General features: G+C 45.6%; 1 protein-coding gene across 1 annotated transcript in view; it reads left to right on the top strand.

Moving 5' to 3' along the window:
* ZFP64 (ZFP64 zinc finger protein) overlaps window positions 1–19,106 on the top strand; it is an 87,728-nt gene extending 68,622 nt beyond the window's left edge. The window contains exons 6-9 of the mRNA XM_077873603.1: window positions 4,846–4,995; window positions 5,257–5,319; window positions 14,159–14,410; window positions 17,048–19,106. Coding sequence (XP_077729729.1) covers window positions 4,846–4,995; window positions 5,257–5,319; window positions 14,159–14,410; window positions 17,048–17,757 — 1,175 coding nt within the window. The 3' untranslated portion in view covers window positions 17,758–19,106. The remainder of the gene's footprint in view (window positions 1–4,845; window positions 4,996–5,256; window positions 5,320–14,158; window positions 14,411–17,047) is intronic.
* Window positions 19,107–25,231: the final 6,125 nt, after the last annotated feature.

Below are 25,231 nucleotides of genomic sequence, written 5' to 3'. Positions count from 1 at the left end.
AAGAGAGGCAGAGGGAGAAGCAGGCTCCATGCAGGGAGCCCGATGCGGGACTCGATCCCGGGACTCCAGGATCACGCCCTGGGCCAAAGGCAGGTGCCAAACCGCTGAGCCACCCAGGGCTCCCCTCCTGTTTACTTTAAATGAAGCTCTGGAGGGAGGGGTGCGTTGAGCAGAACAGTGCACGGTCGGGCTCTGCGGGCTGAGCCGGCAGCCAGGTGGCTGGAGAGGAGGGATGAGGGGAGGGGGGACCCCGGGGCTAGCCTAAACCCTCAGGGCGGCATTTCTCACCCAGTGGCCGGTGGAGCCTCCGCTTCTGAAGAAGCTGCAGGTGGGCAGCTTTGCTAACCCGCTAAATGCCTCGGTCCACCCTTAGCTCGCGCACCCCCCCCCCCGTTGGAATCTCGGGGGTGAGGTGGGGTTGCGGAGTCTGCATTTCTAAGGCGCTTCCTTTCTGATTATCTTGCCCTCAGATTAAGATAACGTAACTTCCACTCGATCTCCTCTCCACCCCACCCCCACCCCCCCACCCCACCTTCGCGATTAGCTGATAACCTCTTAGTTCGAAGTGAACTTCTTTCTCCGTCTCCCCCTGGGTTTTTCCGGCCTAGAAAGGGAGCGGGGGGCGGGGGGGGTCTCCGCGAATAAGGCTCCCACCTCCGACGGTGCAGGCAGGTCCCGTGGGCTTGGAGGACCACAGGCCCGAGGAGGTGGTGGAGGGGAGACGTTCAACGAAGCTACTTTGAAACGACAGTCCCTAAAACTAAAATCTGGCTGGCTGGAGCTACCATTAACCAAAACACCATTAACTGCCTTTGTGCCCCAGGATTGTAATGGACACGCGTTGCCTCGGGAGGGTCTTCCTGGGAAGGGAGCTGGGGGAGGGGGCAGGGCCCCCTGCTGATCCTCTGTAAAAGAGGAACTGGAGAATGTTGTTGGGGGTGTTGAATCTTGGGGCGAAGCAATCATAAAAGACCATAACCTGAATGACCCCTGGCTGTTGCTCAGTTAGTGCCATGGGCTCCTTTTTGTTCTTGCACACACTGCTGGGGAGATGCCTCCTGGAGACGCCCTCTGTTTCCAAGGCTGAGGGTGCTCTGCGTTGTGAGGAACTTGGGATGCCCCCTGTGGGAGCAGGACACAATCAGAATTAAGCACCAGCCACCACTGTAGTGAGAAAGCAACCTTCCAACTGATGCGGTGTTTTTTTTCCTCCTGCATTTTAGGTGCGTCAAACTGAACAAAAGTCCACCTCCTTTTTGAGGTTTGTTTAGGCTCCTTCCCCCCCCCCCCCTCAAATTTAGCAGGAGTGGGCCACTGTTAATTTGCAAATGGCTTTGTGACTCAAATAGGTTTTTGGAAGAAATAAAATGGAGCAGGTCAACAGGTAGACTTCAGTCACGACCAGTAATAATAAAAAAAAAAAAATCGACTTAAAAAAAAGGTTAACCTTAAAAGGAACAGTGGTTTTTCATAGGGCTAAAATGTTGACTGTGCTAAACTGGGTTCTATTATGTGGTCCACCCCCACTTTCATGCTAGAAGGGTCTCTGGCCCAGCTCATCATCAGAAGAGAGTGGGTTTCCAGCCTGGCTTGGCTTCTGGGAGGTTTAAAAGTAAGGAAGTCTCTTTGGGAGGCCCTTTGTGCATTGGATGACTGCTTTATCGCCTTAACCCCATCTCTTCTGCCTGTCTCCTGGCCCAGTGCATTTTGCTCCCTTGCAGAATCTGGTGGCTCATTAGACAAAATCGATGTTTATGTAGCATTGACTTCTGTACCAGGTCCCTTTACATATATTAAAGGACTTAATCTTCACCGAAACCTAGGAGGCGAGGGCCACGATCCCCATTTTAGATGTGGTTATTGAGGAACAGGAAAGGTGGAGTAACTTCTCCAAGGTCACACAGCTAATGAATGATAGAACTGAAATTTGAAACGTAGCTGGCTTTCCAGTTAGTTCCTGAAACAGTGCCTTAACCTCTCCCTTCAATTTCACTTTTCAATCTCTTTTGGTTTCTCTGGGATTAAAAATCCTTACCCGTCTAATGGTTTTCTTTAATATGAATTGCTAAGGTTTTGGGTTTCCTCTTAAGGTTTCCCTTAAGGGGCCTAGTGATGGGCTTCCTTCAGATCTGGCAAGTGTGGATTTTGATCAGCTGAAAACTTCTAGCCCTGCACACTTTATTCAGCATCTCTGAGCCAGTTTATTTTCTCACTGAGCAGTTTTGAAAAGGATAGTTGCCAGATCAGCATCAGCGGGAACTTGTTAGAATGAAAAATTACCAGCTCTACCCTAGATCTACTGAATCAGGAACTCTAAAGGTGAAGCCCTAGCCACCTGAGCCTTGACAAGCCCTCCAGGTACTCTTGATGCGCTAGTTTGAGAAGCCTTGCCTTGGCGTTGGGCTCCTCCTATTGTGCATAGAAATCACCTAGGGATCTTGTTAACGTGCAGATGGAATCTGTTGGCTGGGACCTGAGGTTCTGCATTTCTAACAAGCTTCCAAGTTATGCTGATGTTGGAGCCCTGGGGACCACCCTTTGAGAAGCAAGGACTGAGTGTCAGTCACCCGGGCAGCACTTCAAAAGTGCAGGTTCCTGGGACCTATCCTTAACCATCCTCACCCCTGGTAATCTGGGGTGAGCCCTGGGAAGCTACATTTAAAACCCACAATTCAGGTGACTGACACAGGTATGGGGGCTCTCCTGTATATTGTAGGTTATTTAGCAACATCCCTCGCCTCTACCAGTGAGGGGCCAGTGTTCCTTATATGTGTGCATATTACCATCAAAAATGTCCCCAAGCAGGGACACCTGGTGGGGGCAGGGCTCAGTGGTTGAGCCGCTGCCTTCAGCTCAGGGCCTGATACCCAGGTCCTGGATCCAGTCCGTGTCAGACCCCCTGCAGGGAGCCTGCTTCACCCTCTGCTTGTGTCTCTGCCTCTGCTGTGTGTCTCATGAATAAATGAATAAAATCTTTAAAAAAAAAAAAAAAAATCTCTAAGCATTCCCAAAGGTCACCTGGGAGCAAAATGACCCTCAGTTGAGACCCATAGGATTAGGTCACTTTGTTCAGAGCCCGTTATAGGACTTTGAGCACTACCACCATTAAGCTGTGACCCCTGAGGTCCTCCATCCCTGAATAGTACTTACAAGGCACAGGCTGGGTGATGTGCTGAGAATTTGCATTGTTAACTCTACAGCAGGTCAGTGATCCTTTTTCAGAGCAGTAAACAGAGGCTCAGGTTAAGTCTTTTTGTTAGCAAATAGCTAAGCAAGCCCTGTGCCCAGAGCTGAAGCCTTCACCGTATTCACTAGCTTCTCAAGGGAAACCAACCTCTCACTGAGCATAAAATCCACCTTCTGTATCTGGAGCAGAAAGCCCCAATTTTTGGCCTCTAACTTATATGTACTAGTAAATTTTGTTTTAGATTTCAGACTAACAGCACAGTGCCTCTTGTTCCTTGGGTTTAAATCTATTTGGAAAGCACTCACTTTCTAATCTTTTAGGAATGCTTGGGTTTTGTTACAGAAAGTTTTAAACCTCCACATTAGGTTGAACCCCATGAAACTATCTGACCATTGTGGCCCCCCCAAAAAAATGTCAATTTCACATAGTTCTACACAGGAAATGATCCCATGTACCTGGTGCTGGGCTTCAATATCCATTACACGCAGCCAGTCTGGTTTCTTCTGTCCAGCTATTTCCCCTGCCCTGGATTGTTTTGAAGCAAATCCGATATCTATACACCTTGTAAATAACCATCCCTGAACTAGGAGAATGTTCTCTAAAAACTCTAATTTCATCTTCACACCCTAAAACAAAACAAAACAAAAAAACTAGTGTTCAGGCTTTGTCATGGTTTTACATGGCTCTTATGTTTAAAATTAGAGATCCCTGGGTGGCTCAGTGGTTTAGCGTCTGCCTTCAGCCCGGGGCATGATCCTGGAAACCCGGGATCGAGTCCCACATCATGCTCCCCGCATGGAGCCTGCTTCTCCCTCTGCCTGTGTCTCTGCCTCTGTTTCTCTCTGTATCTCATGAATGAATACATCTTTAAAAAAAATAAAATAAAATCAGGACCCAAGTAACCTCCTGATCACTCAAGCCCTCCTCCTCTCCAGGCTTTTTCTCCTCCTCCCTCTCTAAATGATTTGTTGAAGCAGTGGCATTTTGTCCAGGAGATCAGTGGTGCTTGAAGTGTGGTCTGTGACCTACTGAGTGGAGACAAAACCAACTCAAATTGAGTAAGCTTTCAAAAATAGCTTGACATTGCTGGACCAGCCTTGTATCATCTCTAATATTTGGCCGTTGTTGTGTACCACTTGTAATTCGTGTTATCGTTATAATAAAATCAGCTTGTGGTCCAAAAATCTACAAACTGTCTTCACTGGTCATTTGAGAAGCCACCATTGCAAAGTTTGGCAGCCTGAACCTTGCCAGTTGTCTGTCCTGTTACTATGTCCCTTGTCTCCTATATTTCCTGGAAGTTGGTAGTTCAAGAAAGGAATTCTGTAAGGCCAGAGTTTTTGTGGCTTTCAATTTTGAAGGCTTTTATCTGAGAGCAAGAAAGCACAAGTGGGGGGTGGCAGAGGGAGGGAGAAGTAGACTCCCCACTGAGCAGGGAGCCCAACAACGCAGGGCTCAATCCCAGGACCCTGGGATCATGGCCTGAGCCGAAGGCAGTTGCTTAACCAACTGAGCCACACAGGTCCCCTATGGCTTTCCATTTTAATGGTTCTTTTTTTTGGAGAGGTGATGGAGGTAAAACAAGCCTGCTTATATTGTAAGACTTCCCATGGTGGTTATATTTGAGAAATTAATACTTCTTTTTGTCTCCATTTCAGCTTCAGAACTAGATAATGATGTTCCCAAACCAACTTGTCCCTCCACGGACAGCAGTGATGCCCAGAAAGCCCCTGCCTCGGCCCCCCCCTCAGAGTCCAAGGAACAAACCGTGACCCTCGGAGAAAGGACATTCAATTGTTGCTACCCAGGTGAAGCATCAACTTGAATGTACGGAGCCCCTTCTGGGGGCGGGGGGGGGGGTGTCACTGGTGGGCGAGCTGGGCCTGACTGATCCTCGGAGTCCTTGTCACACTCCGTGTAATCCCCACACAGGAACATTCTATGCCTTCCAAGCATCCTGTGGCATCAGAGCTCGGTGTGACTTTCCCCGAGAACTTCAGGTTTATAGTAACTTATTTTTGAGGCTGTATTTTGAGAAAAGCTGATTTTTTTTTTTTTTCCTCCTCCAGGTTGCCACTTCAAAACTGTTCATGGCATGAAAGATTTGGACCGCCATCTGAGAATCCACACGGGTAGGTATCCATTCATTTGTTTGAAACTTTAATGTCGAAAAAAAGGAAATGGATATGAATTTAAGTGCTGACATATAGCAGTGAGCAGGACAGAAATGGACTCTGCCCCATGAAATGGTCTGGCGGGTTGGGCTGTGACCTAAAAAGAGGCTTAGGAGACCATCCTGGGAGATCCTATCCTAGGAGATCAGATCTAGGCTGTTCCTGAAAGGCTTTCTGAAGATGCTTGCCTTAAACTATAAAGATAGCTATGTAACCAGATGAGGAACATTCCAGCAGAGGGAATAGCAAGTGCAAAGGCTTGGAAGGTGTGAGCTCATTGGAGAGGTTGGTGAGGCAGGGCTAAGAGGCATTGTGGCCCTATTAAATCTCACGTAAGAGTAATAAGGTTGTTGGGCACCTGGCTGGCTCAGTGGGTTAAGGGACCTGCCTTGGCTCAAGTCATACTCCCCAAAGTCCTGGGAATCGGGTCCCACGTTGCACTCCCTGCTCAGTGGGGAGTCTCCCTCTCCCTTCTCTCCCCTACTTGTGTGCACACATTCTCTCTCAAATCTTTAAAAATAATAATAAAGTTGCTTCTTAACAGTTCCTCCTTAAGAGCAGCCAGCTACTGAGAACACAGAGAAATAAGATGTGCCGGAGCAAAGGAATTTCTATGATCTATAATAAGGGTCTGTACACTATGGCCTGTGGGCCAAATGCAGCTTGTGACAATTTGTCATTTGTCATCTGTGGCTGCTTTGACCCTACAGTGGCATTATTAAGTCTTTGCCAGAAAGACTGCACGATACATCAAGCTGAAGGCGTTTACTGTCTGGCTCCTCACAGAAACTTTGCCCACCTTTTGATTTCTGGTGTAGACCCTGTATGAGCCTGTGAAAGTTAAGATCTGGTGGTCTCTGGGGCACCCGGCTGGCTTAGTCGGTTGGGAGAGCAAGGATCTTAATCTTGGGTTTGGAAGTTCAGGCCCTACATTGAGCATAAAGAAGACTAAAAAAGGGCGGGGCACACACCTGACTGCCTTCTGCTCAGGTCATGATCTCCGGTCTGAGGTGGAGCCCTGGGCTCAGGAGGGTGTCTGCTTCTCCCTGCCCCTCTTTCTGCTCTTCCCCCCCACTCCTACCCATTCCTTCTCTCAAATTCTTTAAAAAAAGATACTGATGTGTTGGCTCTTACAGAAACCAAACCAAGTGGCTTATAATCCACTTTCTTTTAAGCACAACTTGGTACTCCACCGCTGGTAGAATGACTGTCCTCCTCAACCTATAGTTTCATCTCCAGGTACAAGGCAACTGCTCTGTGAACTAGTGGAAAGTGTTAGCAGGGAAGGGACTCCCAGCATCCCTCCCATGGGCTATGCCCTGCCTTGCATCCTCCCCAAGCAGCATCTTTGGTGACTAGCGGGATATGAGCCACCTCAGGCATCAAGGAGAGCAGGGAGGTTTTTTCCAGAAGGGCAGCCTCATGCACAGCTAAACCTGAGAGCTCCAATAGGAGGACCGCTTTCTCGGCATCTAGTGAAATGGGCATCGTCCTATGCAAATAGGACAAAGGGTCCTTTTTCCCAGGAAAAGGTAGGTCATGAGAGGTACCATAGTGAAGGGGAAGTTTGGTCCTCAACTTGAAAGGGCTGCCAGGATGAGGTCAGCAGGAGCACGCAGACTGCAGAAGCTACGTGAACCAAGAGGAGACCTCCCCTATGTAGCTGGCCAGAGGTGCCACCGAACTCCAGCGATGCTCAGGTTGGGCCCTATGACAAAGAATTCCCAGACCCCAAATGTCAGCAGTGCCCGGGCCTCGGAAGATAGGAAGGGGTTGGATTAATGTCTTGTTGGAATAATACAGACCATGATGAGGATACAGAAAGAAGGCAAGGCCCTGTCACGGGTGGGGCTTCAGACTCAGTGATACAGAGGGGAGCAGACAGATGGCTTCTCTAGCAGATACTAAAGCTATTTCTCCGTCTCCAGGGCAAATGCTCTAGTTCTCTGAATATTTTAACTAGTGAAAAACAAGAGAGGGGTCTGGGGGCCTTACAGCATCTCTCCCTCAGGGTGTGACCCAGAAGTAGTATCCCTTGTGATCGTGAGACCTAATAGTGGCTTAAAACCAAGATATTTCTGTCTTGGGACAGTCTGAGTTAAGTATGGTAGACAGTCCTGTGGTTTTGGGAACTCAGGCTCTTATGCTGTTGCTTCGGCATCCTGAGGATGTAGCCCACGTTGGCATGGTCCGAGCTGGCTTACTGCCCACAAGTTTCATGTCACTGGGGTTCATGTCTGTAGGGCCAGAACATAGTCACATGGCCATTCCTAGCTATGGAAATGAAGGCTGGGAGAAAGAAGTCTTGACTCTGGCCACATGGCTGGCTCATAGAGCAAAGGTTCTACTTACAAGATCAAGAACTGGTGTGTGGGCTGAAGGGCATCCCTGACCGAGCCTGGTGATACGTGCAGGTCATCTCTTCAGGCTTCGGCTGGACCTTTGCCAAACTGATACAATGGTGCTGCTCAAAGCACTGTGTTGTGTGTGATCCTTTTACATCTAAAGATTGAAGATCTTCCCCACCCCTATCCCAAATTTGTGGCTGTCTATATCTACTGCGCTAGAAATTAAAAACCAAACTTTAAAATACTTATCCACTTAAAAATAGCAGCCAGAGCCGCCCAGCTGGCTTGGGTGGTAGAGAATGCAACTCTCAATCTCAAGGTTGTGAGTTAGAGCCCCACGCTGGGTGGAGAGAGGACTTAAAAAATAAATCTTAAAAACACAAAACAAAAAACCCGGAAGCTCCTTATAACTATCTTTTATGAGAAGTAACTAATTCCCCCCCCCAAAAAAAAAAGTGAGCAGTGGTATTATCTATATCTTTGCAAATTTCCTCAAGTCAGCTGGATTCTCACCGCTGCATGCAGTCCATTGCCGTGTATTTTGAAATATCTGAAGGAAATCTGATGCCTCACATGTGGTTGGAAATGGAATATTTTGTTGAAAGCCTTTCCAGAGAAATTCTAACATTCTACCAAAACACAACGGAGGGTAGCTTTTCTTTGGACTATTTGAGGGGCACCTGGATGGCTTAATTGGTTAAGCATCTGCCTTTGGCTCAGGTTGTGGTATGGGGGTTTGGGGATTGAGCCTCATGTTGGGCTCCCTGCTGAGCGTGGAGTCTGCTTCTCCCTCTCTCTCCACCCTTCCCCTTGACTCATTCTCTCCCTCACTCTCAAGTCTTTAAAAATAAATTAGAAAAAATGTGGGTGGGGGAGGGACAGAGGGAGATAGTCTTCAAGGAGACTCCCCACTTAGCGCACAGCTGGACACGTGGCTCCATCCCATGACCCATGAAGAAATGACCTGAAACCAAGAATCTGTTGCTTACTGGACTGAGCCCCACCCCAAGGTGCCTGAGGGTAGTTTAAGGATCAGTTGCTATATAGACTCTGAAGACCCATCCATAAACTTTTCGAATTGATAAAATCAATTGTTTTTTAGAGGTAACACATTTCATTGTTTAAATCCAGTTAACATATTAGTTTCAGAGTGTATTTACTTGAATACACTTGAATGGCTCTTACTCATGCCTGATTTTTTTTTTTTTTTTTTTTTTGACGTGGCCTACGTTGGTCACTTAGAGAATCCTGGTTTACCAACTTACATAATTCTTCTAGACACTGACCCATTTTATAATAGAAAAAAAAAATCCCTTGTTAATATTCCCACTCTCAGTAAAAGCTAAGCACCAGGAAGGAAGCTGCAGACCAGGGGTAAGGGATAGATGTTCCATATCCTACTTTGGGTTTAAAACTGGAATGTTACTGCCACAGCATTGTTAGTAATTCTCCTGGAAATGACAGGCTGACTTCATTCATTCTTCAAGAATTCGCCAAATACCAGATTTGAAAAAGCCACAGCGGGTCTGTTCTTTCTTCACCTCATTTGCAATGCAGCCACCCTGCCAGGTCTTCTCCTCAAAACTACCAGCGTACTTTGGTTTGCATACTTCCCATTTCATGACAGTGTTCAGCTTCAGGGGGAGAGATTTTAATGTAAGGAATAGGGTTTGCTGCTGGAAGGGCTGTTCCTGAGTGAAACTGGCCCTGGGTTTAGTGGGAGGGTGTGGCCCTGATGCATCTCCATCCTGCTAGTGGGGGGTCGGCAGGGGCTGGTGATCCGGGCTCAGGCACCTGCAAGGGCTGCCCAGGTGCTCCCACAGGAGAGAGAATGTCGACCATGAAGTCGTCCCCTCTTAGTAGTATGAAGATGCTTTTGACTGCAGACCACACCACCTGAAGAGATTCCAGGACCCCCCAGGCACTCCCTGCACTTTGAGAACCGAAGGGGTGCAGTTTGACAGGCAAATGGCAGGGGGAGAGGGGGAGGGGAGTGCAGCAGACACAGGAGCAGCTCCAAAGAACAGGACCTCTGTGTACCCAGAGTAGGGACTTGCTGTGGGCTTATTTGGGGGAGAGTAAGTTAGAAAGCTGGATGTGCTTGCATTCAAGACCTGGGAAACAAGGCCTTGATCTTGGGGGTTTTTATTACCTTTATTCTAAAAGTTATCTTTCTTTTCTATACCTCAAATGCCAGTTTATCCTGGATGAAAATTTTTAATCGAAAATTAGAGTTGAATTTTAAATGTTCAAGATGTTCGTGTACTTTTTTTTTTTTTTTTTTTTTTTTAAGATTTTATTTGAAAGAGAGCACGCACAAGCAGAGGGAAAAGCACTGAGCAGGGAGCCCAATGTGGGGCTCAATCCCCGTACCCTGGGATAGTGACCTGAGCTGAAGGCAGATGCTTAACCAGCTGAGCCATCAGGCACCCTTCATGTAGCATTTATTTAGCTTAGTAAAGGAGATTGACTTAGTGTTTCTATTTTTTTTTTTATCCTATTTTACTTCCTCATTTGGCATTAGAATCAGGGTTAATTGGTCATGAAAAGAGTGGAGGCATTTTTTTTTTTTCTTTCCCTGTGCTGTAGACCGTTAATTGAATGTTAAACATTTTTCCTGGAAAGCCTGATAGAACACGCCTGCAATGCTCTCTGCTTATGACTCTTTCAGCGGATGGAGTGTAGATTAGGCTGTTAGGACAGTGTCCATCTCAGGGACAAGTGAAGATGGCTCCATCCCTCCCTGGGTCTCCCAGAGCCCGTCACCACTCTGCACCTTGTGGTCTTCTGTCCAGGACCTGGCCGGTGGAATAGCCTGTCTGGAACATGCCAGATGAAGGCAGTCCTTTTTTTTTTTTTTTTTTTTAAAGATTTATTTATTTATTCATTCAGAGAGAGCGAGAGAGAGGCAGAGACACAGACAGAAGGAGAAGCAGGCTCCATGCAGGAAGCCCGATGTGGGACTCGATCCTGGGTCTCCAGGATCACACCCCGGGCTGCAGGCGGCGCTAAACCGCTGCGCCACCGGGGCTGCCCAGATGAAGGCAGTCTTGACCTTTTTTCTGCTGTGGGCTCCTGGCAATTTTATGAAGCTTCTGAATCCTTTCCAGAACGTTTTTAAATGAAGTCACATTCAACTATATTTCAGTACAAGTTCTAGCTGTGCTAAACGTCTGGTATTTTAATACATAAACTCTGGCTACCTGAAGTGTGGTAAAGACAAGACGTGTCAGCATCACCTGGGAGCTTGTTAGAAACCCCAAATCTCAGAGCCAACCTGGACATACTGAAACTACTGTTTACTCTGTTTCTCTAAATTTGACTTGAGAAATGGGAGATGGTGGTCAAAGGGTACTAGCTTCCAGTTCTAAGATGAATGAGTTCTTGGGAGCTAACGTACTGTGTGGTGACGGTTCCGTTAGCAACTTTCAAGTCTGTAATGTTAAGAGTAGACCTTAAATGTTCTCTCCATAAATAAATAAATAAATAAATAAATAAATAAATAAATAAATATTTGAGATGGAGGTGTTAACTAACCTTATAGTGGTAATCCTTTTTCAATATATACTTGTATTAAATCATCACGTTGCATACCTTAATGTCACATCAATTAATCCCAAAGCTGGGGGGGAAAAAACACATTTTAATGAGCCCCTATTTACCCCCAGATGATCAGTATGCAAAGGAACATGAAGAAAACTACATTTAATGTTAGCAGATCAGCTACTAGATCCTAAATTAATTGTGAAGTAGTGATGAGCATAAATGATCCTTCAGGAGAACTGCAGCAAATCTCCTAGGGTATGAACATGGCTCCCATTTATCGACCAGGGTCTTTGGTACCATACTGGGTTTGTTGAATGCATAATTGGTAGAAATGCTGAATTCCAGTTAGAGGTAATAGAAATAAAAATGTAATTGTTTGCCATACAAGGTATTGGACCCCCCCCCCCAATTTTATCCATAAACCCTGAATTAAGAACTCCCTGATCTGGAGGGGCACCTGGGTAGCTCAGTAGATTAAATGTCTGCCTTGGGCTCAGGTCATGATCTTGGAGTTCTGGGATCGGGTCCTGTGTCTGGGTCCCTGCTCAGCAGGAAGCCTGCTTCTCCCTCTCCCTCTCCCCTTCCCTCCCCCCCCCCCCCAAATTTTTTTAAATTAAAAAACAAAAACTCTGACCTGGAATGTTACAGGTCATCTGGGCAAGGGAAACCTGGTGAACCACACATCAGGTCTTAAAAGCATTTGCCTGAGAGGGATCCCTCCATTTCAGTCCTATTTTAGTAGATAGAACAATTCACATGCCAAACCTGTGGTCACTGGGAAAAGGAGGCAGAATTTTCTCCTGGAAAGGAGACAGTGAGTACTCAAACAGTTCACCTTAGGGTTCATCTCTGACCTAGCAACTTTAATGGTCATTGATTGCTTTTATCCTGGTTCAGGCTTTATAATTTGATACATCCCAGAACTTTATCCATTTTATCAAGTCTTCATTTATTGGGGTAAAGTTCTACTTAAGCTGTGATAGACTTGATCTGTGGTCCCTTTTTCCTTTCCCAATGTCGGTTGGAATGGTTCTCAACCAGATAGTCTTGTCCCCCCAGCCCTGGGGACATTTGATAGTAATCCAAAGACCTTTTTGACTCTTAAAACTAGGGATGGAGGTGTTGTTGGCACCTACTGGGAAGCGGTCAGAGATGCTGCTAAAAACCGCCTACAGCAAAGGATTACTTGGCCAAAAAGGCAGTAATGCTGAGCTCGAAGGCCCTGGTGTATTGGTATCTTGAGCAAACCTCCCTTTTTAACCATTTTTTGTTTATCTGATTTACCTATGTTTCTTTATTTCTAGTACATTGAATTACAGTTTGCTTCCAGCCTTTTGTTAAAAATGAACTTAAGTCTACAAACTTTCTGAAAACGGGGCTAGGCTCTGGGTTTTGACATGTGGAGCTTTCCCTGCCCATCGCTAGGGAGTTGGTAATCTGATTTTGATTCTTCTTAAATGAAAATGGTTTTAAAATACACCCTAACTTCTGAAAGACCTTTTGTGAAACCATACCAGATTCATAAGTTTGAGTCACATCTATTTGGTTTTATCTTTTCAGTATGAATTTTTTAGTAGCTTTCACCAGGATTTCTGTCTTGCGCAGTATTTGACACTCCTATCTTAAAGCATTTTCCTAAGATATTTATGTACCTTAAGCTGATTTTTTTTTAATGTTTTAAAACTTTTAGCAGGGAAACTTAATCTGTTTTTACTTATACATAGTTTGACTTTTACTTGTGTCCTGTTGCCTTTTTTTTATGGTTCTCTTGTGGTTTGGAAGCAATGCTTTCCATTTTATTATATTCCACATCTTATCCACTTCCTTTTTTCTGATGTACACAGTTCAAGTGTGATGCTCTGAGTCATCAAATGGCTTTATTTTCTCTTACCACTGAATGCTAGTTCAAGTACAGGAGTCTATTTAAATAATTTCTATAGAACTTTGCAGACACTGCTTCCATTGTCTGAAGAGTTACATGCTAATCTGAGCATTTCAGAAAACTAAGAGCTCATTCTTGGACCTCTGAAATTGTACCACCCTGCCTCCTAATAAACCATCTTAAGACTTGTGACTGTCATTACTGTTGAGAAATAACTATTTGCTCTGTTCTGGACCATCTAGAACTGGCTTTCATGTCTTATATTTTCCCTGTTGTCTTTTTGGGCAGCCTTCTGAGAGATTCTTGAGCTCCAACTTCAAAGTCCTTTTTTTGACCTCCTTTCTGCTCTTTGACTCAATGTCTTGAGAGTCTTAATAGGAATTATTATGGAAGTGAAAATGGTTTGCTTTTAGAGCCTCACTTCTTGAGTTGAGCATGTCTTCCTGGTTCTGGTTTTCCCCCAAGCATGTAGTTATTGGATAGATGTCTTATTTGTATATGATCAGTCTGGAGTGGTTGTAGGGGAGGGATGGAACACTAGAGGAAATGCTCTGGCCATGGGTTCTGTTCTTCGAATATCTGTACTCGAAGTATCTAACAGCCTGGGGTAGATACCATTATATGATTTGGTACAAGTAAGGGAGGAGTCAACTTGACCATTCTATATGTTTCATCAACTGTTGACCCATGAAAGCTGTTCCAAGATCCCTACACCTGATCTTGAATGCTTCTATATCCACACCTTCCCCCCCCCCCCCAAAACGGGGTTTGGCCAATGATTTTTCTCCTTCAATCTGATCTGATCTATTCCTTAGGATTCTTTAAAATTTGTGAGCCATCAATGGATAGCACACCTTCTCCGTTCCCAACATTCTGAACAATATTTCAGTATCTTCCTTTCTGGGCATTTGGACAAAAGCGGCAGACCCATATGTCCAGACCGCCATCCTGGTCAGATCTCTTTGCAGTCATCTTAATCGAGAAACCCTTAAAACCTTGAATCTTCCTTATGTGTTTGAAGGAGACAAACCACACAAATGTGAGTTCTGTGACAAGTGCTTCAGCCGGAAAGACAACCTGACCATGCACATGCGTTGCCACACCAGTGTGAAGCCCCACAAGTGTCACCTGTGTGATTACGCCGCTGTGGACAGCAGCAGTCTCAAGAAGCACCTGAGGATACACTCTGATGAGCGGCCATACAAATGCCAGCTCTGCCCCTACGCCAGCCGCAATTCCAGCCAGCTCACCGTCCACCTGCGGTCCCACACAGGTAAGTCCTTGGCCTGGAAACCTGTGCTTCACTTGTTCTCCAGTTTCTTAACCTTCGTCTCACTAAAACACAACTAAAATGACTTGTAGTAGGTAAAGGAATTGGAATTTCTGTGGTTTTTCACCAAGATGACAACTTTCAGTAAAACATGAAAGTCTGACAGCTGGGTTTTCTAACTTGACTACATAGGCCACAGCTGGGGATGAGTACCCAATACAGCCGTTAAGCAAAGGATGTATCTCAAAAGTCTGATATGAGCTAGGTGTTTCAGACATTTCACATAAACTGATCACATGGTTGAATTCAGAAATGTAGCAAAATTAGTTGACTAGAACTGCAAATTAGACTTCTAGTTCTAAAAATTAGACTTGTGCCAAAGAGCTTTATCTTCCCTTTGTGAGACCCTGTTGAATAACAATAGATAGAATCAACCAATTCATCATGGCACAGAAAATTGGGGACTAGGGGGCTCATAAGAGGGCTCAGAAAATGAGACTTTTCAATGAAGATGGCAAGCCGATGGAATGTGCTGACATCTGAAACTAAGTTTAAAAACAAAAAACCTCTTCCAACAGATACATGGCTCCCAACTCTATGGCTGCCTCCCAATCTTTCTAGACAGTGTCTTAATTCCCTGAGAGCTCTGGACTTGGAACTGGGATATAGACTGCCAAGGCCACAAAGCTCAGAGGAAAAGCTAAAGCCTATTGGCAATTTGGCCCATGCTGCCCAGTAGTAGGTAAAACCCATAGCCACCTATATCTAATCCTTAAATCAGTCTGTTCTTCCTTAATCTAAATGTCAACTATGGATTATGAATCGTTGGCAAGAAATGAGTCATCTAAAATGCACCAAATCTAACAAACGCTGTAGTTAACAGAGTACTTGAATGATGGACAAGAATCTTTCAGTTCTAATTGGTATCTACCCATTAGCAAAAATGTAGCATCCAAGAAGAGTTCTGTGAAAAAATAGTACAAAGTATGAGTTAAAACTAGAGTTGCTGGCTACAAAGGTAAAGAAATTTCCCAGAGATTAGAAGAAAGAAAAAACTGATTTGGGTCAGCCACTAAAAACCAAACTTATAGTTTTGTTACTGACTAGGTCTAGGGGAAAAAATGAAAATAGAAGTGAGAAAATTGGGAAAAGAATTTCCCATTTCCAAGGAGCCATGGGAGTGGAAAGGATTCATGAAATGCCAAGCAGGACAGAATGGATGGGCAGAGTCAAACCTAGAAAAACTTCTCAGTAATAATTGGCTTCTAGGGGGGATAGTGGAATAGTGCTTTCAAAGTTAGGAAATGATTTTGAATGAAGAATTCTATACCCAGCTAAACTACATGAAGTATACAAATAGAGATAAGACAAAAAATATGCAAGAAATCAAACTTCCAGCTATCATGCTGGTGGAAATTACTGGATGATAAACTCCAGGGAGAAAACAAAATTTCTCATTTGTATATTTGAAGATAGCTAATAAAATTTCAGTAAAGGGAAATAGCAGGATGATTCCTATGTTGAAGGTTAAAAAAAACAAAAACCTCAAAATTTGCACTAAAAGACGGGGTGACTTTTGAGATTATTGCAAGATTCTTTTTTTCCTCCATGCACAGTCCAATCAAGAATCAAGCTAAATTGTGAACCCTCTAAGGAGGTAGGTGGAATTCTGTTGAAGTATTTGGCTCTGGTGAATGACCTATTACCCGGTCATAAACTAGAGTGTGATTCTAACACTAGTTAAAACATAGGAATTCACTGGTCAGAATGCAAATGTTCTTGAACTCAAATGTGAAAATCCTGACAAGTAGGGAGAGGTTTTATAGTGAGGACAAGGGAATCCTCTAGAAACCTTGCAAGCTGGTGGACTAAAAGGAGGCTATTACCCAATGTAGAAGACAATGCCAGAGGAGTAAAACACACCCAACAGTGGAGGGAGGAGGTGGTGGTGGTGGCGGCGGCAGCAGCGGCGGCAGTGGTGGTGGCAGTGGCTAGAGGGGAGGGGTGGAAGTGGTATAGGGTAAGTGAGATCCTCATCTTTGCTATGTTCAACTGATGATAAGGATTTTACGGTAGCAACCTCCAAAAGAATTAAAAATCCTTAGCAGTGCCTTCAGAGGACAGAGGAGGCGATGGATTTTCAGTATTTGTTCCCTGAGCCTTATTTCTGTATCTTATAAATAAAATTCCGTCTAGGTATGTAACCATGAAACTTTAGTAATGCAAGCCAATCAATGGATGCCGTAGAGCTTAAAACACTAAGCAATAAGTCCTAGTTTGATTTGGAACAGTTATAAATTGCATGTCTTCCGTGTCCAGTTTTGGAGTGTTACATGAAATGCAAGAGATTTGGAAGTAAAGTGTCCTCGTGAAGAGTATGGACTTGAATGCCATGGTGCCTGAGTTCAAAATCGGGCTATTTGACCTGTAAGCCTCTGTTACATGGGGTTAATAGTACCTGCTCATAAGATTGAGGATAAAAGAAGTTAATGTCCATGGTGAGTGGCTGCCTTAGGGAGTTCAAAGACCTCACCATCTCTGCGGCCAAGCATCTGACGCATGTTTGGGGTCAAGGGGGGGAACCAGGGAGGGAGTTCTTTTGCCTGCCTGCTCTAATGGAAACACACCTTCCATTGTCAGGGGACACCCCCTTCCAGTGCTGGCTCTGTAGCGCCAAGTTCAAAATCAGCTCGGACTTGAAAAGGCACATGATCGTGCACTCGGGGGAGAAGCCTTTCAAGTGCGAGTTCTGCGACGTGCGCTGCACCATGAAGGCCAACCTCAAGTCGCACATCCGCATCAAGCACACGTTCAAGTGCCTGCACTGCTCGTTCCAGGGCCGGGACCGGGCGGACCTCCTGGAGCACAGCCGGCTGCATCAGGCCGACCACCCGGAGAAGTGTCCCGAGTGCAGCTACTCGTGCTCCAGCGCCGCGGCGCTGCGCGTCCACAGCAGGGTGCACTGCACCGACCGCCCCTTCAAGTGTGACTTCTGCAGCTTCGACACGAAGCGGCCCAGCAGCCTGGCCAAGCACATTGACAAGGTGCACAGGGACGAGACCAAAACGGAGAACCAGGCCCCGCAGGGCCAGGAAGGGCCCCGCGGGGGCAGCTCCCAGCATGTGGCCAAAATAGTGACCCAGCGGGCCTTCCGCTGCGAGACCTGCGGTGCCTCCTTCGTCAGGGACGACTCCCTGAGATGCCATAAGAAGCAGCACAATGACCAGAGTGAGACCAAGAACTCAGACTTGGTCACCTTCCCACCCGAAAGCAGTGCCTCGGGGCAGCTGGGCACCCTGGTCTCCACGGGGCAGCTGGAGACGTCGCTGGAGCCCAGCCAGTGCCTCTAGATCAGCCAAAGAGGGCGGTCAGCTGTCCGAATCCCAGACAGATGCTGCGGGCCAGCCCCCCACTACCCACACCCCCATCAAGCCAGACTCAAGTTGCCAGTTCCAGTGGGGTCGGCTGCCCCAACTTGACAGGCCCTGGAGGCCACGGCTGCAGCCCCTGGCATGAGAGGCAGGCCGGAGCAACACCACGGAGACCCCCCTTGCACCTGCTCTCTTCTCCCCCGTGCACCTTCTCCACTGGCTGTGACCCGGTGGTTCCAAGGTGGGGGTTCCATTGCGCGCCGCTCTATCCCAGTAGGGATAGTTTCATGCTGGATTCCGATCCTAAAGCTCCACCCGCCTCCGATGGCATTATGAAACTCTCCAGACCACGCAGGAAACTAAACTGATGTGTGTCGTTTAGCGGAAGGGGAAGAGGACGGCGGGGACACGTGGAGGGCCTGGGGACAGCCGGAAAGGTTCTATTTCTTAACTCGGGTGATGGTTAGGAGTGTTCGCCTTATGCCTTGGTGTGGTTCCTTTTATCATTGTCTTCTAATAAAAAGGCAGACTCCTCTGTAGGATGATGTAAGAGGAACGTTCCACTTCTCCTTACGTTCTTCCATTTAGGCTGATTAAGGTGTGTGGGGCTCTCCATCCCCACCCTGTTCAGTAATGGATTCTGGATGGTTCGGTAACGCATTCTAGATGCACAGATGCGCGCGGGACTTCAGGTCTCCCTGCTGCAGCGAAGGGGAAACGCAGTGTGACCTGTAGGTGGCGTCGGAGATCAAGCTAACGCTCGCAGATCCATCCTGAACCTGCATTTAACATCCTTCACCTAGAAAGGATGAGGGGTGCCCTGGGCCGGGGCTTTTGGTTCTGGGACTTGTGATGCATGAATCAGCCTGAGCTTAGTGTCTTTCATCCCAATAAGCTCTTGGTGTTTGCTGAACCAACAAATGAAAATCCAAACGTCTTGTCGATGGACATTTTACTTGGGCAAAAACCTTAGAGGAGGCTCTGGAATGCCAGTGGATATGATTTATCCAGAGTGGTTTCCCTGTTTGGCATCTTCAAGTACAATCTTTGTTTAATACAAATTCTTATGTGCTGTCATCAAGTTAAACATCTGTGCTTTTAAAACAGACTAAATAGATATGTTGTTTTTTGGTAAACGAGGGGGGGAAAGACGTGAAAACTTTTATAGATTGTATACAAGGGAATAAATAGTTCACTTATGAAGGATATGCAGCTGATTTTGTTATGCATCCTGTGTGAATGTACCTGACTTAAGTCTGGCAGCAGATGAATGATCATACACTATCGGATCTCTTTGTTATAAGGAGAAAAAGATGAAAATGATGTCAGAGACCCGTGTTAGAATTAATCTTTGCTTTGGAATGGTTTTTCCATTGTCCAGGGGAGTGTCTGGTGACTGCATGCCAGTGCATTGTACAGATCCTTTTGTCACCTTTGTCGCGAGTCTTATCTTTGTTTCTCTTTTAGTAGCAGGAGGGCTGTTGACCTTTCAAGTGGGAACCCATAGATTGAAATCATGTAAACGTGCCTCGAACTTCTCCTATCACAGCTCTTTAGGTAAACTCCGAAACCACCTTTTTAGAAAGTTGGGTCCCGTCCCCCACCCCCGCCACCCTGCCAGTCATATGGACTTCAGGGCTCTGAAATTCTCCCTGGGTATCACCCAGCAACTTGGGATTCCCCATAGAGCAAAGATCTGTCCGCAAAGAGTTCCAGATCAGATAGTATTGGAGGCATTGTGGGGCCATAAGGTTTCATGTGACGAAACTCGAGTTTTAGCACAAAAGCAGCCATGGGCTAGAAGAAAAAGAATGAACTTGTCTGTATTCCGATAAAACTTTGTAAAACAATTCAGGAAGTGGGAGAGTAAACTGGCTACTAACCCTTCTAGGATGAGACCTCAAATATGCAGATAATGACAACTGGGGGGGGAACAGCCTTGAAGGCCTAAGGGGCTGCTGACCTGGTACAGACCAGAAAGACCAAGTTTCTGCGCCTCTGTTTTCAAGGTCAGAATGGGACTGAAGGGAAATCGAGGATGTTTGCAGTTTGTCTTCCCCCGGACCAGAGGTTGGTGGACTTTTTCAGTCAAGGGCCAGCTGGTAAATATTTTGAGTTTTGCTGGCCTTTGTCTGATAAAACTGTTCAATTCTGTTCACCTCTGCTGTTGTAGCACACTCCCTGGACTCTGCCATTGTAACTAAAGGAGCTGGGAATAGGTAAGCAAATGGGCATAGCTGTGTGCCGATAAAACCGTATTTACAAAAAAGGCTGTTTTTTGGAAGGTTGTAGCTTGCTGGCCCCTGAGCCCCCAAACTATTGAGTGAAAGCAATGGGGTAAATGATCATGTGTTTAAAATGTGGGAAAGAGGTACCGAGAATGCTAAATGTCTTGGGGGGGGTGGTGTCCCTTCAAGGCAGGGAGCTACTTCATGCAACAGATGAGTTCAAGATTAGGCCTTAGGAAAAACCGGGTCTTTCTGATCCGTATTTAGATTGGCTATAAAATCTCCAGAGAAGAGTCCAGAAATCCAGATGACCTCACTTTTTTTTTTTCTTAGTTTCCTGCTGCCTTCTAAACACTACAGAACAAGGGATTTTTTTTAATCCCCGCATCTAGTTTCTTAAAGATGAAACCCCCATTTCTGTTGCCATGACAACATGAGTCCCTACTCTGAGCCAGGCACTATGCTGAACTTAACCTGCCGTCACTGGTTTCTCCCAGTGCCATCCAGAGCTGGGACTAGGGTAAGGGAAGGGAGGCACTTGCCTGGGGCACCAAAAGCTCTATAACCAAGAAATAATTGACAAACTCTGGCTCACAGGTCAGTCACTGTATTTTCGTGAATTAGTGTTAGAAGTTGGCCTGGGAATTAGGGCCAACTCTGCAGGGGTAGATTGGATCCTATCACATAAAATTGTATTAAAGCATTGACCTTGGTCAGTGAGATTTTTGGCAACTCTCTATATTGGCACTTGAGGGGACTGCCTCATCTACCTCACCCTGATCCCTGCCTCTTGTCCAAAGGCAAAAACCAAAATAATAAAGGTGAAGAACCTTCTAGAACGGACTTGGGTTTCAGCCCCTGGTAGGGTAACTCCAGAGTCCATGCTAACAAAATGCTAGGCTGGGTCTCAGAAAAATTCTGTTCAAGTAATAATTGATCTGAACAGGGTGATGTGGACAATCCCAAAGAAGCCTTATTGATGTAAGTTAATGGGGTTGAGGAGGAAGGATGTGCGGAAGGCCTGCCTCTGGGCATACTCTCTGGCTGACATCCAACAAGACTCAGATTCTCCATTTGCTCCTCTAAATGCTCCGCTTCAGGCATTTGGCTTAATGATAAAAATCAACTGGTGTAAAACAAAACCTGTGTGTCCTTTTCTTGTTTTGTGTGGAGGGAGGCAGACTGGAAAATAACTGAGAACCAGTACTGTGACCTTCTGAGGTTGGGGAATGTGGCTCTCGTCTTCTCACCCATTCTAGATCTTCCACGTGGTCCAAGATGGCAGTGCCTTCAGCCCCAAGCAGGTGGGAAGGGCCATACCCCTTCCCAGGACCTTCCCTGGTTACCTGGCTGGTCATAAGCCATTGCTGATGTGAAGGGTGTGGGGAGGTGGTGGCTCTGGAGTAGCTGTGCCAAGTTAAAACCTGGAAAGAGACACTAGGTCATGAGTGTTCTCTGCTCTCGAGCAGTAATGCAACCTCCTAAAAGTTGGAGATGACTTTTCTAGAAACACGTGGCTCAGATCCTGAACGCCTGAATATACAAACACTTCTCTTTGGTCAAGGCTTTACTGGGGCTGCCTTTGCCTGCTCTTTATTGATGTTGGTCTATGGCGGTTGTCCAAGGCTTTCTGTTAGTCTAGTCCGGTGGGTTTTAACAGTGGCCCCGGTTGCCCGGGAAGCACTTAGGTATATGGAATCTTACCTAGGGGGAAGGAGGAGTGGTAGTTCCTGGAGTTCTGCAGGTGATTCTAATGTACAGCAGTGGGGAGCAGGGGGGTGGAGGTGCTGTCCTCATGGACGTGACACCCGTGCTATACCTGTGTGCTCTGCTCGTGGCATCCTGAAGTTCTGAAGTTTTAAGCAAGGAGTCCTGCCTTTTCATTTGGCATCAGACCCTGCAAATTACATTGCTGATCCTATGAAGGAAGAAAAAAGAACCTAAGAAGGAGACCTGTCTGCATTGCTGGTACAGCAACGGTCATGGCCACTGGTTGGCTACCCAGGGCTTTGCATAGGAGCAACAAGCACTGAGAACCATGATGTTCAAGCATTTCTCTGCACCATTCCATTCAGACTTCACTATGAATGGTATTTGCATTTGTCCTAATAAGGGAACATACCTCCAGAAAAAATACAGCTAGTACAGGTAGTAAAACCCAGGTGTGCCAGACATACCTGCATGATACGTGCAGTCCAGTTCTCCACTGAGTATAGGGTGTCTTCCCCTGGCAGAGGCGGGAGGGGGGGAATCAGAAATGGGACCATATGAGTTCTGAGTGTTAAGGCAGAAAAAGGATAAGATCTTTCTGCAAGAATGTTGTCTGTGGTGGGATTGGGGGAAAAAAGTCAACTATGGGTATCATTAGATGATTGTAGAAATGGCCCTAGGCTGTCTGACCACATGCTGGGGCAAGTATTGCAGGCATGACCAACTTTGCATTCTTCCAATGCAGGTAGGTTACATAACTGTAGCGTCTGACTAAAGTCAGGGGTGTTGGGATTTGAACCCACATCTGAGGCCTGCAGGTGGAAGTCCTTCTAATATCCAATACTGCCTTAAGGCTGGATTTCTTTTTTTTTTTTTTTTTTGAGTCCGGGACCTCTTTCAGTCCAATGAAGTCTATGAAAACCTTCTGAGTGATGCTTAATAGAAAACAATTATAGGGGCACTTGGGAGGCTCAGTGGTTGGCATGTCTGCCTTTGGCTCAGGGCATGGTCCTGGGATGGAGTCCAGCATCAGGCTCCCCATGGGGAGCCTGCTTCTCCCTCTATGTCTCTGCCTGTCTCTCATGAATAAAAATCTTTAAAAAAAAATTTGAAATAGTTATCAAAATATTTTTTGAATTATGTACACTTAGTGCATTAAATAAGTTCTAGCAGCAGATCTAGTATCTATTTTGAAGTAGTAATGGTGTTTCAAGATAACTAGAACCTGAAAAATGATATATTTCATACGTCATATGAAAATACCTGACTGACTTTGACTTGCTAATGCTACCATGGTGTGGTACGTATATCCAGAATTGACAGAAATGCTTGATTTCAGTTAAAGGCTAGTGCAATCAATTCTTCTTTCCTGTCCAGGTCCCCTGGACCCTGTAAATTCCATCCATGGTCCCCTTACCCCTGTGTGAAGACCTTTCATGCTAATGCAGTTTCCAGGATCTGGTGTCTGTGGTCAAATTTGAATTTGCAGTTGCTTCCATCATAACTAGATCTAGTAGCACCAGCATTTGAAAAATTACCCCCCGGGGGGCACAGTTGGCTAGGCTTCTGACTCTTGGTTTCAGTTCAGGTCATGGTCTGGGTCCTGGGATAAAACCCCCCATTGGAGAGCAATGTGTCTGCTTGAACAAGGAGTCTGCTTGGAGAGAGATTCTCTCTCTCCTCCTGTAAAATAAATCTTAAAACAACAACAAAAAAGGGACACCTAGGTGGCTCGGCAGTTGAGCATCTGCATTTGGCTCCTTGTGGTCTCAGGTTCCTGGGACTGAGTCCCACAGCAGGCTCCCTGCATGAAGCCTACTTCTCCCTTTGCCTGTGTCTCTGCCTCTCTCTCTCTCTCTCTCTCTCTCTCTTTAATGAATAAATAACATTTTAAAAAAGAAAAAAACTTAGCCCCACCAGCCCTGCCCAAAATACTTTGCATTAGGAGGGCTTCACCAAATGCCCTCTTTGTGGTACAGTGCATGGTCTTTTCCTAATAAGCAGCTCTTTAACATGACTCAATCCTCACTCCTTAGTTCTAGGGACTTTGATCCATTGAAGACACAGATTGTACGTGTGTCAAACAATTCTGAAGTTCTCAAGCCACTGTACCCACTCACATTGTACCATATGTTTCTTAAAAGGTTGCAAAAGACTGTCTTCAGCCTAACACAGAGTGTAGCTTTTGGCCAAAGCCACACGGGTAACATGAATGACACAGTTAATTCTAGTATTCAGTGTACAGTCCTCTGCCCTTGTTAGTGTTAAGTGTCCCAGGAGGGGAATAGTGTTTCACTTGTATTGGTGGTTACCTATGGATTTGAAACAACCTACCTTCATTTCTTTTCATTTTGGTAAAAGATCCCTTTATGAGTAAGAGAAACTGATTCCCCCTGTAGAGTTCTTTTAAAACAGACATCTCTGGATTTTGAGAAAAACTAGATGCATTTGCCTCTTCCATCCCTCCATCCCCAGGTGCAGAAAGACATCTCTAATATCGGTATCTGAGGGCATCCATGGTTGCAAATGTCCTTTAGAAATGTGCAGCCTTTGAAAGAAAAAAATCTTTATTCCAGATACTCATTTCTTCCCTGACCCTCACCCAGTCTCTAACCCAGGGGTCGGCAAACTTTTTTGTAAACCAGGTAGTAAATATCTTAGGCTTTGTGGCCATTCCGTCTCTGTTGCAACAATTCAACTCTGACCTTGTAGTATAAAGGCAGCCGTGGACAATACGTAAAGGAATGCATAGTTGTGCTCGAGGTAATCTTTATGGACAGTGAAATGAGCTTCATGTAATTTTCCACGTCACAAAATACTTTCTTTGATTTGTTTTCTCAAGCATTTAAAAATCTAAAAACCGCTCTTAGCTCCGGGATTGTGCAAAAACAGGTGGTGGATTGCCCCGGGAAAGCCTGAGCAGAGGGTACAAGGGATCTCTCTGTTACTTCGTACAACTGCATTATGGACCTACAGGTCTCAGTAGAAAGGTTTTGTGTTGTGTGGGGTTTTTTTCTTTTTTTTTTCTTTTGTTTTTTAATAGGCTGGGTTTGGTCCCTAAGCTATAGTTTACAACCCCTGCCAGTCAGAACAGCTTATGAAAATACGGTATTTGATTTTAAACTGCTTGCGTTTCTTAGATTGTTTTCGACATGAACAGAATGCTTGAGCATGATTTCTTCTGATGTGTGCTGTTCCTAAATATTGCCTTTGTGTTGTAGTTCAAATAGAAAAAAAGCCTTTGCCGTGTAGGAGTCCATGTGATTAAAGACTCCAGTGTTTCTCAAGCATCTAACTGATAGATGAAGTGAGTTTACATTTGTCAGATGTTCGCTTATTGAGGAAAGATGATGTGTCGAGCTTTCTAATTATGAAAGTCGTTTATAAAAAAAAAGTCTTGCATTCTAAGCGTCTTGTTTGTATTTTAAAATCGTAATGCATACACATGGATTAGGGAAAGAAAAAAGGATGTGTCGTGAGAAGTCTCTCTAGGTTCCTCTTTGTCCCTTCCAAGA

Source organism: Canis aureus, chromosome 26, assembly GCF_053574225.1.
Source record: "Canis aureus isolate CA01 chromosome 26, VMU_Caureus_v.1.0, whole genome shotgun sequence".
Classification (NCBI taxonomy): domain Eukaryota; kingdom Metazoa; phylum Chordata; class Mammalia; order Carnivora; family Canidae; genus Canis; species Canis aureus.
Note: the sequence above shows the minus strand (reverse complement) of the source record. Positions and strands in the feature narration are given on the sequence as shown.